At 42.4% G+C, this 13,139-nt stretch overlaps 1 protein-coding gene across 4 annotated transcripts in view; it reads right to left on the reverse strand.

Moving 5' to 3' along the window:
* Positions 1–13,139, reverse strand: part of ADCY8 (adenylate cyclase 8) — a 261,395-nt gene that overhangs the window by 16,019 nt on the left and 232,237 nt on the right. For all 4 annotated transcript variants that reach the window (XM_051844023.2, XM_051844024.2, XM_017341537.3 and 1 more), the window contains one exon: positions 6,944–7,102. In XM_051844023.2, coding sequence (XP_051699983.1) covers positions 6,944–7,102 — 159 coding nt within the window. The remainder of the gene's footprint in view (positions 1–6,943; positions 7,103–13,139) is intronic.

A 13,139-nucleotide genomic window follows, 5' to 3' on the forward strand; every position in this document is an offset into this window, starting at 1 on the left:
GACAACAACACAATGATAAGCAGCAATTTTATTGGATCTAGAAACTGGTTCTGGTTCAACTGTCTGAGTGGTTGTTTGATTTGATTTCAGAGGGACCCATAGTAGAAAGAGCACTGAACTTGAGGAAATATGGCCTGATCTTCACTCTGTTGTCTTCTATCAGAGGTTGAAGAGGTGGAAATAGGGTGAACTGAGACTCACACTTCTCCTCTGTGTCAGATGCCAACTGATAGAGGGAATAGTCCAAAGGGACCAGTGGCTAATTCAAGACCAATCCCACAAACACAGACTCTCTAGGAACAATGGGCTGGACAACCTGGCTTGGAAACAAGACCAGAGTGGGACCCTCTTGATTCTTACCATGAGACAGAGCTGGGTTGACTTGGCTGACCCACCTATTGGCAGGCAGGGAGCCTGTAGAATGGAGGTCTCCATATTCATGGGGTCAGCATAGAGGTATCTGTGCTACTGGGCTTCCTACATGGGAGGAGAAAGCCTGTTCATCTTGTACACAAACAGATCCATAAGGAGATAAGACAGCCTGAGTTACTCATGGGCCTTCAGCACAGTGGCTTCCACTAGTGACTCATGTTCCAGTGACTCTGGCTTTCCCTATTCATATCCTCCCTAATCAGATGGGTAAAGATAGAAACTCTTTCCCTAGAACTTCCCTGTAGGGTGGAAGGTATTGCAGGAAGCACTTTGCTCAGTGGGTCGAGACAGGAGTGTGGGAACAAAGGAGAGGATGGCCCTACAGAAGAGGTCCTGTGGCTATGGGCAGTGCTGGTGAATGTGCCTCCAAGGCCCACACATTACAGGCTTGATCCCCATGGTGATTACTGGGAGGTGGTGGCACCTTTAGAAGGTGAGGGCCAGGGGGAAGTCCTTAGGTCATTGGGGTGTGCCATTGGAAAGTAATACTCCTGTGGCCTCTTAAGTTCTCATGTGAGTTTGTTATAAAAGCCCAAGGTTGGACCTACTTTCTCTGTTCTTGTCTTGTGATGGGACCATCTCTCCAGCATGTGCTGCCATCACTGTCTTGTGCTGACTTCACCAGGCACCAAACCGAACAGGCTGCCTGATCGTGGACTTGAGCCTCCAAAACTGGGAGCTAAATCATCTTTTACTCTTATAAGCTAGTTGGCTCAGATATTTTGTTGTGTAATGGAAATCAGATAAAGTCTCAGGTCCCTCAGCTATGGAAGAAGAATTGTACTTTCATTCTGTTTTCGCCCCTGCTTGCACTGAGATGTTCTGCCTGAGTTATCCATTTGCTCATGCATCTGCTCTCATTGGTTTCACTAAGTGCTCTTACCACTTGTCCCTTTGGACCTGGACTTGGTGAGAGCTTCCCATGACTACTGAGCCCAGGAGGCTTTGGCTTTATCATCCCTTCATTATCTATATTGCTTAAGTTAAAGACACAACAGACAAGAGGTGCCACATTAAAATCAAGAATACTCAAGGAAGGTTAATTTTCAAAGGCCTTAATTAGAAAAATGAAGGAAGAACATAGAACTCTAAGAAATCTCTCAGGAACCTAGGACTAGTGTTAGTAGAGCTGTCACCCCTATAGGCTGAAAAGTATGAGAAAAGGTCAAAGGAGTGAGTTGATTTGACATTGGAAGCAGCTCCTTAGTGGCCTTCAGATGCGTTGCTAATTTCTGTGGAGGGACATGGTCAGCCTTAGGTAATCACAAGGAAGTACACTTCGTGGTCTTGCGCTCTTCCATTCCCCTGCCCCTGTCTGCCCAGAATCCCTTATTGCTGACCCTGAACTTGGTACCAGAGTCCATGGAAGGTCATTGAATACCCTAGGTAGATCACTCATCCACCACCCCCTGCCCATCTCAAACAGAACAGGGAGAAGATGGTGAAGGGATGCAGAGAGGCACACAGGAGGTGTCCCACCCACCAACCCACACGTTTGCAGATGGCCCCTTCATTCAACTTACTCCAATCAACTGCTTTGAATGTGCCATCTGTTTCTTGCTATTTCAGGCTTAAAGAAGATAGGCGCTTTGTAAACTCTGGAGGGATTGCTGAATGTAGAAACACTGTTATGTGTTATTGTCATCCTCCTGTGGTTGGTTGGAGTTACAGGATAGGACTTAGCGCAGCACTATCAGCACGTGTATGTGCCCACTTCTGCCCTCCACATGGCAATAAGAAGGCATCAGCATCCTCTTCCCCAGGGAACGATAATCTATCTGGTTCTTCACCTGCCCAGGACTGTGTGAATTCAGTCTTGTGTTTCTTATACATTGATAAACCAACTCCCAGAAAGGACTCTCCTGTCCTTGTTGGAGTCCTTTCCACAGCTCTTAATAAAGGCACGATGAGCCAGCAGATTTTCCAGGACTTAGCACTGGCCAGCTTGATTGACAGTGATGACTGCCTAGGCGTGGACTCCCTGCTGGCTTTATTTGCAAGAACGTCTTTCCCTGGAGAGATAAGCACTATTTTAAGCCCAAAGCCCAGCAGAATAGCAGAAGCTGCCCAAAACCTTGTGTGGGTGACACAGCTGGAAAAACCTTGGACAAGATGTATCTGGGAATGAAGTCCCATCCACCACCCTATGTATGGATGGCTTGAGTCATTGCTTGTCTCAAATCCCCTTTTCTGCCTATGCTTATGCTGTACTAAGGGAGAAAAAACACACTGGCTCTGGTGGTACCCATACTTGGGTTTGAATTTGAGCTAACTCCCCAGCATCTTTGTGAATCCTTCTCTGTGCCTAAGTTTCATTGTCTATGAAATGAAGTTCATACACTTGCCTACTTATTGCACAGAGAATAAAATACAAGCTTCTTCAATGCCCTTCAAGACTTGTCACTTTGTACCTAAGACTCCTCTATTCCTTCTCATTAGTAGGAAGGTCACAGCAAATAACCTTCTTGGCAGTGACACATTTCAATGTCTTCAATCATTTGGATCTGACTGCCTGATTAACATCTGTGTCTTAGGAGAATAAGTACAATTGCAGCCATTTTACAGATGAGAAAACTGAGGTGCAGACAGCTTAACTAATTTACCCCAAATCACACAGCTGGAGGAGCTGGTATTTGGATACACGTTTCTGTGGCTTAATTGCTCGGGCTGTTCCCACCGGGCCCCATGACCTCCTTTGGAAGATCTTAAGAGGAGTTAGAATTTGAGAGAGGTGAGAAGAGAGAGCCTGAGCTTGCAGCAATGATGCCTGCAGGAGCTCAGAACATACTGCTGTGGCCTGGGACACACATGTGCGTGCACACACACACAGATGGGTTACATGTAGGGAGTCATCCAGCTTGCCAGTCATTATCGTTATCTATCCTCTGAGTTATGGGTAGGTCCATTTGATGTAAACAAGTTAGCTGGAGTCTGAGTGTACCTGTGACTCCTCCAGAGCAGCAGATAGTTGGCCATGACCCTGGGTGGGTGGAGAAAGGTGCTGCCTGACCACAGTTGAATCTCAGAGATACCCTCAGTTAGATTTTCAGAGGGTTGTAGCTTAGTTCTGGTTTGCAGCAGAGGAGAAGCTAAAAGTGCCTTTGCCCCTTCATTTACAGGATATTACATTGAGAGTTCTTGTGGGTCAGAGCAGTTCCAGACCTGCCAAGATGATTTTCAACAATTGCCAATGTCAGTATCTGGCATGCAGTAGACATACAATAAATGATATTTCATGATAATGAGGAAATGCTCTAGTCAATATAAACATATTCAGTGTCTAATCTTAGTCAAATGTGAACTGTTTAAATATTTATAAAATCTCAAATCGTCTTGACAAGGGCTTTATTGGAAATGTCTTAGGCATCTGATGAGGGCGGAAGCTGTCATTTATATTGGCCTGGATGACAGCTGATGAACTGGAGTTTCAACATGAATCTTGGTTGGTTTATTTCCTTTCAGGATGAAATTAACACATCTTTGATCTTCCCCAGTGGTCCTCAATCCTCATTGTTTTGGAGTTTTTATCAAAAGCAGCTTTCCTTTCACTTCTCTCTGGGCTTTCCCTCTTTGGTTCTGGTTCTCCAACCTTGATTTGGTGGTCATGGCTCATGCACATCAACATTCTCTCTGTTTTTGTGGCTTTATCAAGAGGCTCTTGCAACAAAGCCTCTAACCTTAGGGAGCCTTGGGAACACATGGCCTGAACTTCATCTGCTTAAGAGGGTAGGTGGTGCTTTGATCCGCATCTGAGAGACCCTCAAGGGTCTGAGTACATCAAAATGCAATTAGCTGGTGACTCACCCCTTTGGTTTTTCTTCCATTGGTCTTTCTCGAGTGGCTTGGATGGACCCCACAGGTCTCTCCCAGTCCTACATTCTAGGATCCCAAGGCAAGGGTCACCAATCCAAATTCTTTAGGGTTATTGAAGGTAACAAAAATGGCAGGGTATAGATGTGGAAATTGGGAGCCCGTGCTATGCCTAAAGGCATCACATGCACAAATTGAAACCAATAAACCAACCAGCTAGGCATGATGTAGCCATGTGAATCACAGGAAAGATCTGTCTTAGGGTCACCCAGTTTGTGACCGTTGTTCTAATGTTTCTCAATCCCTATATATTTCAATTTGGAAAGGCTATCTTAGCCCAGCTTTAACAATCCATGCTGCTTTTATAGCATCCTTGGCAAGAGATTGTTTTCCCTATTTGAATGTTTCAACAAGGGAAATCACCACAGTTCATCTGTACACGTTTAGAGAGCAGGGGCTATGGGATAGGAACACCAGGTCCCAAGGATCAGTGATAATGGAGGTTGACACAACCACAGCCCTATGAATCTCACAGTCTTATGGGGACAAGGTGGACTGGTGGCTCCACTGGCTCTATCCTTTAAGGATCCTCTTGACACAGACCCCAAAGCTCTACCCTTTGGCTTTGTCCATGGTCCTAGGGCTGTCCCCTGGAGTCCCATAGACTTAAGTCCTCATATCAAGACCACTCAGGCACTACAAGCAACTTTAAGTTCTCTCTTGGATAACTGCCCCTTGGATATTAGAGGGGGAATCAAATTGTTTGATATTTTCATTTTTTAATTCCCATAACTGCTCCATATTTGAGTCTTAATGACTTCAAGTCTTAAATGTATCTGGAATTCATCTCACTTCTTCATCTCCATAGTCAACATCCTAGGCCTCATTGCTGGGGTCCCAACTAGGCTATTTCAGGATCTCCTGTCTCATTTCTGTGGCTCTTCTATCTACTATCTTCTTCTTTTTTTTAATATTTATTTTATTTATTTGAAATACAGAGTTACAGAGTGAGGTAGAGAGAGAGAGAGAGAGAGAGGTCCTCCATCTGCTGGTCCACTCCCCAAATGACCACAAAGGCTGGAGCTAAGCTGATCCAAAGCCAGGACCCAGGAGCCCCTCCTGGGTCACAGGTGCAGGGGCCCAAGGACCTGGGCCATCCTCGACTGCCCTCCCAAGCCACAGCAGAGAGCCGGATAGGAAGTGGAGCAGCCAAGTCTCAAACTGGCACCCATATGGGATGCCGATGTTGCAGGCTGAGGCCTTAACCCACTGTGCCACAGCTCTGGCCCCAAATCTATCCACTATCTTCTATCCACTAGGTAGCATCAGCCAATCAATTAGGTTATGCTTAAAAATTCCAGAGGCTCCCATTTCACTTGAACATGTGCCCAAATTGGACCAGAGCTCACCAAGTCCAAGTGCTTCCTTTCACATCTCTTGCTATTCTATCTCCATCCATGGAATGGCTGAATAGTGTACCCTCAAAATCATGTCTAGCCTATACCTGACAATGGTGGCTTATTTGGAATAGGGTCTTGGAAGATATAATTAAATTAAAATGAAGCCATACTGCATTGTGTTGTGCCCTAAATCTAGCAATTTGTATCCTTATGAGGGATGGCCATGTGGAGATGAAGGCAGATATTAGAGTAATGTGGTCATAAGCCTGGTAATATGTGGGGTTACTGGGGGCTGGGATAGATAAGGCAGGATTCTTTCTCAGACCACCTTGATTCAGATTCCAGGTTGTGCTCATTGAGAGGTCCTTCAGGTATAATATAAGAAAAAAGGCTTAAGGAAAGGAGCATTTCTGAGCACTTGTTACATACTAGGCAATGTGCTCAGAAGTTACAGCTATAGACAGACGTATGTGAGTATGTTTACACATACATTTCTATACATGTATTTACTATAATTATGGTAAATGTTTATTACATACAGTTTGCCCTCTTAGCATTATATATATAACTCAGTGGCATTAAGCACATTCATGTTGTTTTTCAACCATCACTACTTTCCATCTCTAGAAGTCTTCTCATCTTGCAAAACTGGAATTTTGTACCCATCAAACAACAACTCCACACTTCCCCTCCCTTAACCCTTGGAAACCACCATTCTACTTTCTAGGTCTGTGAATTTGGCTACTTTAGTACTTCATATAAGTGGTATCAAACAGCATTTGTATTTTATGACTGGTTCAGTCCATCCAGCATAATGTCCTCAAGGTTCATCCATGGTGTGGCATGTGTCAGAATTCCCTTCCTTTCAAAGGAGTCATAGCATGCCATTTAATATACATACCATTTTGTTGATCCATTCATCCACTGGTGGATTCTTGGGTTGTTTCTACCTTTTGGCTATTGAGAATAATATTGGTAGGTATACAAACATCTCTTTGAGGTTTTTCTTTCAATTCTTTTGAGTATACCCCCCAGGAGTACAGTTTATATCTACACATATAAAACTTTAAAATTCCAGTGGACATGCTATTATTCATCTTAGAGATGAGGTACCTGAAGCTGGGAGAGGCCATATGTAAATTTCATGGGGCTAACCAGTTTAAGCTGCCTGGCACTATGGGGTAGGCATGGTCTCCATTCTCTTGACTGAGACTGTGGACTGCCTCCAGAACTTGAGATCAATGTGACCAACAGGACAGACCCATCAGCCCTTCTCGCTTTCCAGAGAATCCTGGGCTTACCTCATTGTCTCGGTCTTTCTCCAGGAAATGTCGGGCCACGTGGCTGGGTAAGATATTCCGGAGCATGTTCTCATTGTGTTCCCTCAGCTCCTTCATTTCATTGATCTCCTCCTTGGCCTGTACTCGCCAGAGGAAGTCCAGGCGGGCTGTGTACTCCAGCTGCAGTTCAGAAGAGAGGAAGAGAAGACATGGTGAATTCTTGGAGTATAGTCTTTAGGCATCAATGCCCCAGAGGAGAAAAGGGTTCTCTGGAACTCTTCACACATGAAATAGAGTGCAATAGGAGCATTGTGAGAAGCATTGGCCCGCAGCCAAGCAACCTGAGTATGATCCAATTTCAAAGGGACCTTTGGGAAGTCATCAGGGTTAGATGAGGACATGCACATGTGGTCCATGAGATTATTGTAGTTATAAGAGGAGACAGGAGAGATCTTGCTTGTCGCCTCTCAATGTGTGCACACCAAGAAAAGACCTGGGGAGGGCACAGCAAGGAGGTGGTCATCCACCAATCAGAAATAGTCCTTATCAGAAACCAAGCCCTGTTGGACTTTGACCTTGTACACTAGGTCTCCAAAGCTCTAAGAGAAAAAAATTCTGTTGTTTAAGCCACCTGATCCATGGCGGCTCATTACAGTATTCTGAGAAGACTAACACACTATCTGTGAAGTAAAACATTTGTCACAGGGCAGGTACTTAACCAGTATTTGTTTGTTCAAGAGATAAATTACTATAATAAATATAGCTAACATTCAGTAGTGCTTCTCATGTGCCAGACACTATTCTAAGCAATATACTTCAATATATTGAACCCTTTAATCTACAACAACCCTCAGAGAAAGATATTATCAATCCTGTTTTACAGAAGAGAAAATCAAAACAAACATCAGGAAGTAAGTTGGCCAAAAATTACTCACAAGTTAGTATCAGAGATACAATTTGTACTTCCAAAATACAGCTCTGGAGTTTGAACTCTTGAGCAACAGACAATAAGGAAATAATGTATGAACTCATATTGGGAGGAACACGGATTTAGTTGTTAGAAAGATCTGACTTGGAGTTCTAGTTCTACATTCATACATTGTAACTGCACTAGTGACTCATCTCCTTGTTCTCAGCTACAAAATTGAAATGAACACCAATGACTTTCCAAGGTTGCAATAGGGATCATTTAGGAAGTTCCTGATAAAGCGTGTGGCTCGCAGTAGGGACCTGACACACATCAGTTCCCTCTTGGCCTAGCTTCCCTTTGCAGTGGAATGTAGGGCACCTCCTGTCCAGTGAAGCTCAAAAGCCATTCTCATCACAGCTTTGGGGATGTCATTACTTCTGTCTAACTGTTGAGATAAACAGTATGCTTCACTGGTAAACACATGATTAGATGCTCCAAATCAAAGGGCTGAAAGCATTCAGTGAATATTTTATCCTTTGCCTTGTTTTAAAGTCTCAATGGATGGCAAAAATATGAAAAGATAGAGATGCAAGTTGTTCATTCATTAGAATTGATAATAGCAAAAAAAAAATACACCATATTGGCTAGATAAACTACAGTACACCCATGCTATAGATTGTGATACATCTATAAAAAGAAAGGGGTGTCTCTCTGCAATTTTAAGGGCTTGTATGCCTTGAGTAGAAGGATGTGTATAGTAAGAAAGGGGGTGATATCTATCTTTCCCCCCGATCACTCCTGGTGCACCCATGCATGCATGCACCCGCACACACACACACACACACACTGGCACAGAGACACACATTTCTTAATTTATTCACTAAATTCGAAGTATAAACTGCAAAAATAGATTATCTATGAGATGAGATAAAGAATGAAAAGTTTTGGAATATGATAGAAAAAAGAATTTACTTGTCTTTACACCATATTTTAAGTAAAAACCATTAGAATTATGGTGACATTTTACTTAATTATAGAACTAAATAGGTTTCCAAGAAACCTCTGCAAAAATATATAAACAAATAAATGAACATACATATATTAGCCACATAGAGGAATTCCATATGCCAAATGTCTTTTTACCTAATAATTTACAAATATTTTTAAAAATGTACTTATTTTTCATTTTATATGAAAGACAGTGAGACAAGAGATACAGAGACAGAGACATCTGCTCATTTACTCCCTAAATGTCCACAATAACCAGAGGTGGGCAGGCAGAAGCCAAGGAGCTTGGAACTCCATCCAGGTCTCCCATGTGGATGGTAGGGACCCAAGAACTGGAGCCATCACCTTCTGCCTCTCAAGGTGCACAACAGCAGGAAGTTTGATTGGAAGTGGAGGAGCCAGGACTTGTACCAGGACTCCAATATGGGATACAGGTGGTATCTTAGCTGCTGCACCAAATGCCTACTCTTACATAGTTCTTTGTTGGCACATTCCTGGAGAGAAATACCCTAACGATAAAAAATTATTTTAAAACTGTTTAAAATAATCATGTTGTAGGTGGTAATAGTTGTATATTACTCTTAGACTATTTGAAGTATATGTTAAGGTGAATGAGTCATGGTGTTGGGTGTCATCAAAAGCCAGAGAAAAAGGATATATAGGTATATAATCCTATGTGCAGATATTAATGTGATTAAATCAAAGTCTTTGGTCCCAAATCTTAAATGGAAGTATCACTTTGAACTCACAATATAGGCATTTCCTAGCTCTGCTCACTGAAATCAAGGTCAACTGACAGAATGGGAAAAAATATTTGCAAACTATGCAACAGATAAAGGGTTAATAACCAGAATCTACAAAGAGATCAAGAAACTCCACAAAAACAAAACCAACAACCCACTTAAGAGATGGGCCAAGGACCTCAATAGACATTTTTCAAAAGAGGAAATCCAAATGGCCAACAGGCACATGAAAAAATGTTCAAGGTCATTAGCAATCAGGGAAATGCAAATCAAAACCACAATGAGGTTTCACCTCACCCCGGTTAGAATGGCTCACATGCAGAAATCTACCAACAACAGATGCTGGCGAGGATGTGGGGAAAAAGGGACACTAACCCACTGTTGGTGGGAATGCAAACTGGTCAAGCCACTATGGAAGTCAGTCTGGAGATTCCTCAGAAACCTGAAGATAACCCTACCGTTCGACCCAGCCATCCCACTCCTTGGAATTTACCCAAAGGAATTTAAATTGGCAAACAAAAAAGAGGTCTGCACCCTAATGTTTATTGCAGCTCAATTCACAATAGCTAAGACCTGGAACCAACCTAAATGCCCATCAACGATAGACTGGATAAAGAAATTATGGGATATGTACTCTTTAGAATACTATACCGCAGTAAGAAACAACGAAATCCAGTCATTTGCAACAAAATGGAGGAATCTGGAACACATCATGCTGAGTGAAATAAGCCAGTCCCAAAGGGACAAATACCATATGTTCTCCCTGATCGGTGACGACTGACTGAACACCAAGAGGGAAACCTGTTGGAGTGAGGTGGACACTATGGGAAATGGTGGCTTGATCAGCATAGCCCTGACTGTTAATGAACAACTTAATACATTATCCCTCTTAGTAGTTTTTTTATCTGTTCTACTTAATATGACTGGTTTAGATCTGTAATTGATGCACAGTTATTCTTAAGTGTTGAAAATTAACTGAAATGTGATCCCTGTTGAACATGGTGGTGGGAATGGGAGAGGGAAGAGATGTATAATTTAGGACATGCTCAGGCTGACTTGCCCCAAGTGGTGGAGTTGGAAGCATACCAGGGGATTCCAATTCAATCCCATCGAGGTGGCATGTACCAATGCCATCTCACTGTTCCAGGTGATCAATTTCAGTTCACAGTTGGTCATGGTGAAGGGACTGGGAGTCAAAGGGAGCACTTAGACAAGTCTAGTACCTGCTAACGCTAACTGATGGAGTAAATAAAGGGGAGAGTGATCCAACATGGGAAGTGAGATACTCAGCAGACTCATAGAATGGCAGATGTCCTAAATAGCACTCTGGCCTCAGAATCAGCCCTAAAGGCATTCGGAGCTGGCTGAAGAGCTCATGAGAGTATTTCAGGCATGGAAAGCCAAGACACTCTGGCAAAAGATCTCTGCGAGTGAGATCCCAGTGGAAAGAACAGGTCATCAAAGAAGGAGGTACCTTTCTCTGAAGGGAGGAGAGAACCTCCACTTTGACTATGACCTTGTCTAAACAAGATAAGAATTGGAGAACTCAGAGGGCTTCCATAGCCTTGGAAACTCATGACTGGAGCATAGGGAGATTACTGATGCCATAGACAGGAGTGTCAATTGGTAAAGTCAACAACAGGAGTCACTGCGCACTTACTCCTCATGTAGGATCTCTGTCCTTAATGTGCTGTACATCGAGATTTAATGCTATAACGAGTACTCAAACAATATATTTCACTTTGTGTTTCTATGGGGGTGCAAACTGTTGAAATCCTTACTTAATGCATACTAAACTGATCCTCTGTAAAAAAAAAAAAAATTATCAATTCCCAACTTGACTCTCACTGGGATTAAACATGACAATAGGTCTGCTCTGATTTCATCATCATTTTAAAAAATCATCTATTATTTTTCACTTTATGTTTCTGTGTGGGAGCAAACTGTTGAAATCCATACTTAATGTATACTAAGCTGATCTTCTGTATATTAAGATAATCGAAAATGAATCTTGATGTGAATGGAAGGGGAGAGGGAGTGGGAAAGGGGAGGGTTGTGGGTGGGAGGGACGGTATGGGGGGGAAGCCATTGTAATCCATAAGTCGTACTTTGGAAAATTATATGCATTAAATAAAAGTTTAAAAAAAAAAAGGTCTAAAAACAGTTAAAACCTAATAGCAACGAGTGCTCCTTGTGTCCACACAGTGGTTTCTAAATACTAATCCCTTTAAAAATAACCTCCACTCTTTCCATAAATGGCTAAAGTTTAGTTGCAAAATGTACAACCATAAAACATTTTGCTGTATTTGAGAGGCAGACAGAGACATACATGCAGAGCTCTCATCCAATGGCTCAATCCCCAAATGCCTGTAATGGCTAAGATTGGGTTAAACTGATGCCAGGAGTTGGGAACCCGATCAGGTTTCTCATGTGAGTAGAAGGATGCCAACCATTTGAGCTGTAGCTGCTGCCTCCAATGGTCTACATTAGCAAGAAGTTGCAGTCAGAGGCCACAGCCTCAAGCGCAACCCAGGTGCTTTAATGTGGGATGTGTGTATCTTAACTTGTGGCTTACCTGCCAGGCCAGATACCCAACCTGACACCGAAATTTTTAAAATAAAAATTCTTCAGCATTTTTCTCAAAAACCATCAACTGAATGGAGTATACTCCATTTCTTGATTTTACCAGACCACTGAGAAACTGGCTATTTAAAAAAATTACAAAGAAAATGAATACATATGAAAGTACTTAAAAAAGTTCACAGAAAAATGGAAATAAAAAAAGTTTATTCTGGTACAAAATCCATGCATAGCTTTTTAAAAAAATATTTTCAAAAATTTCCAGAAATTTTTTGAAGACCCTCATATGCGTAGATTTCAAAAACTTTTTACAAAAATGAATCTATTTTCATATTTCATTTCCTCACAAACTTTTGAGATGTCTTGCTTCTATATATTGTGCAAAGCTTTCACATAATGCTAGCCAATACTGAGTGAACTTTTGCCTCAACTGAATAAGGTGGGCATTCTAATATCTACATTTCACAGGAGGGAAAATGAAGAAACACAAAGTGAAATCCATCTCCTAGAGTCTCTCAAATTAAGGCTGGTTTGAACCAACAGCATTTTGACTCCAAGCTGCAACTCTTACCCCTTCTATAGGTCAAAGATCTCATTCATATATTCTCCAATCCTCAAAAGATCATCATTTTCATTTTAGATAAGGAAATGACAGCTCAGAGAGGTTATCTCAAAGTCATCTATCCAATATGTGGCACTGTTGGGACTCAAGCAAGACTATTTGCTTAGTAGGCTCAGGTCTTCCCTTCTGAGACAGTAGATCCCAGCACGTCTTTAGCAGACCCAGAAGCAGGTAACTGGAGACACAGCCTCATTGATTTCTGTCCCCACATGCTGGCGTGGCTTCCTCTGCTATAAATGAAGATGGCAAGGCACAGTCCCAAACTCCAGAGCTGTGAGTGAATCAGGCACGAGGTGGGAGGCTCTCCCTGCCCAACATCCAGAACGTTCACCTGCCTCAGTGTAGGAGGCAATG

This window comes from Oryctolagus cuniculus, chromosome 6 (assembly GCF_964237555.1).
Source record: "Oryctolagus cuniculus chromosome 6, mOryCun1.1, whole genome shotgun sequence".
In the NCBI taxonomy this organism is placed as follows: domain Eukaryota; kingdom Metazoa; phylum Chordata; class Mammalia; order Lagomorpha; family Leporidae; genus Oryctolagus; species Oryctolagus cuniculus.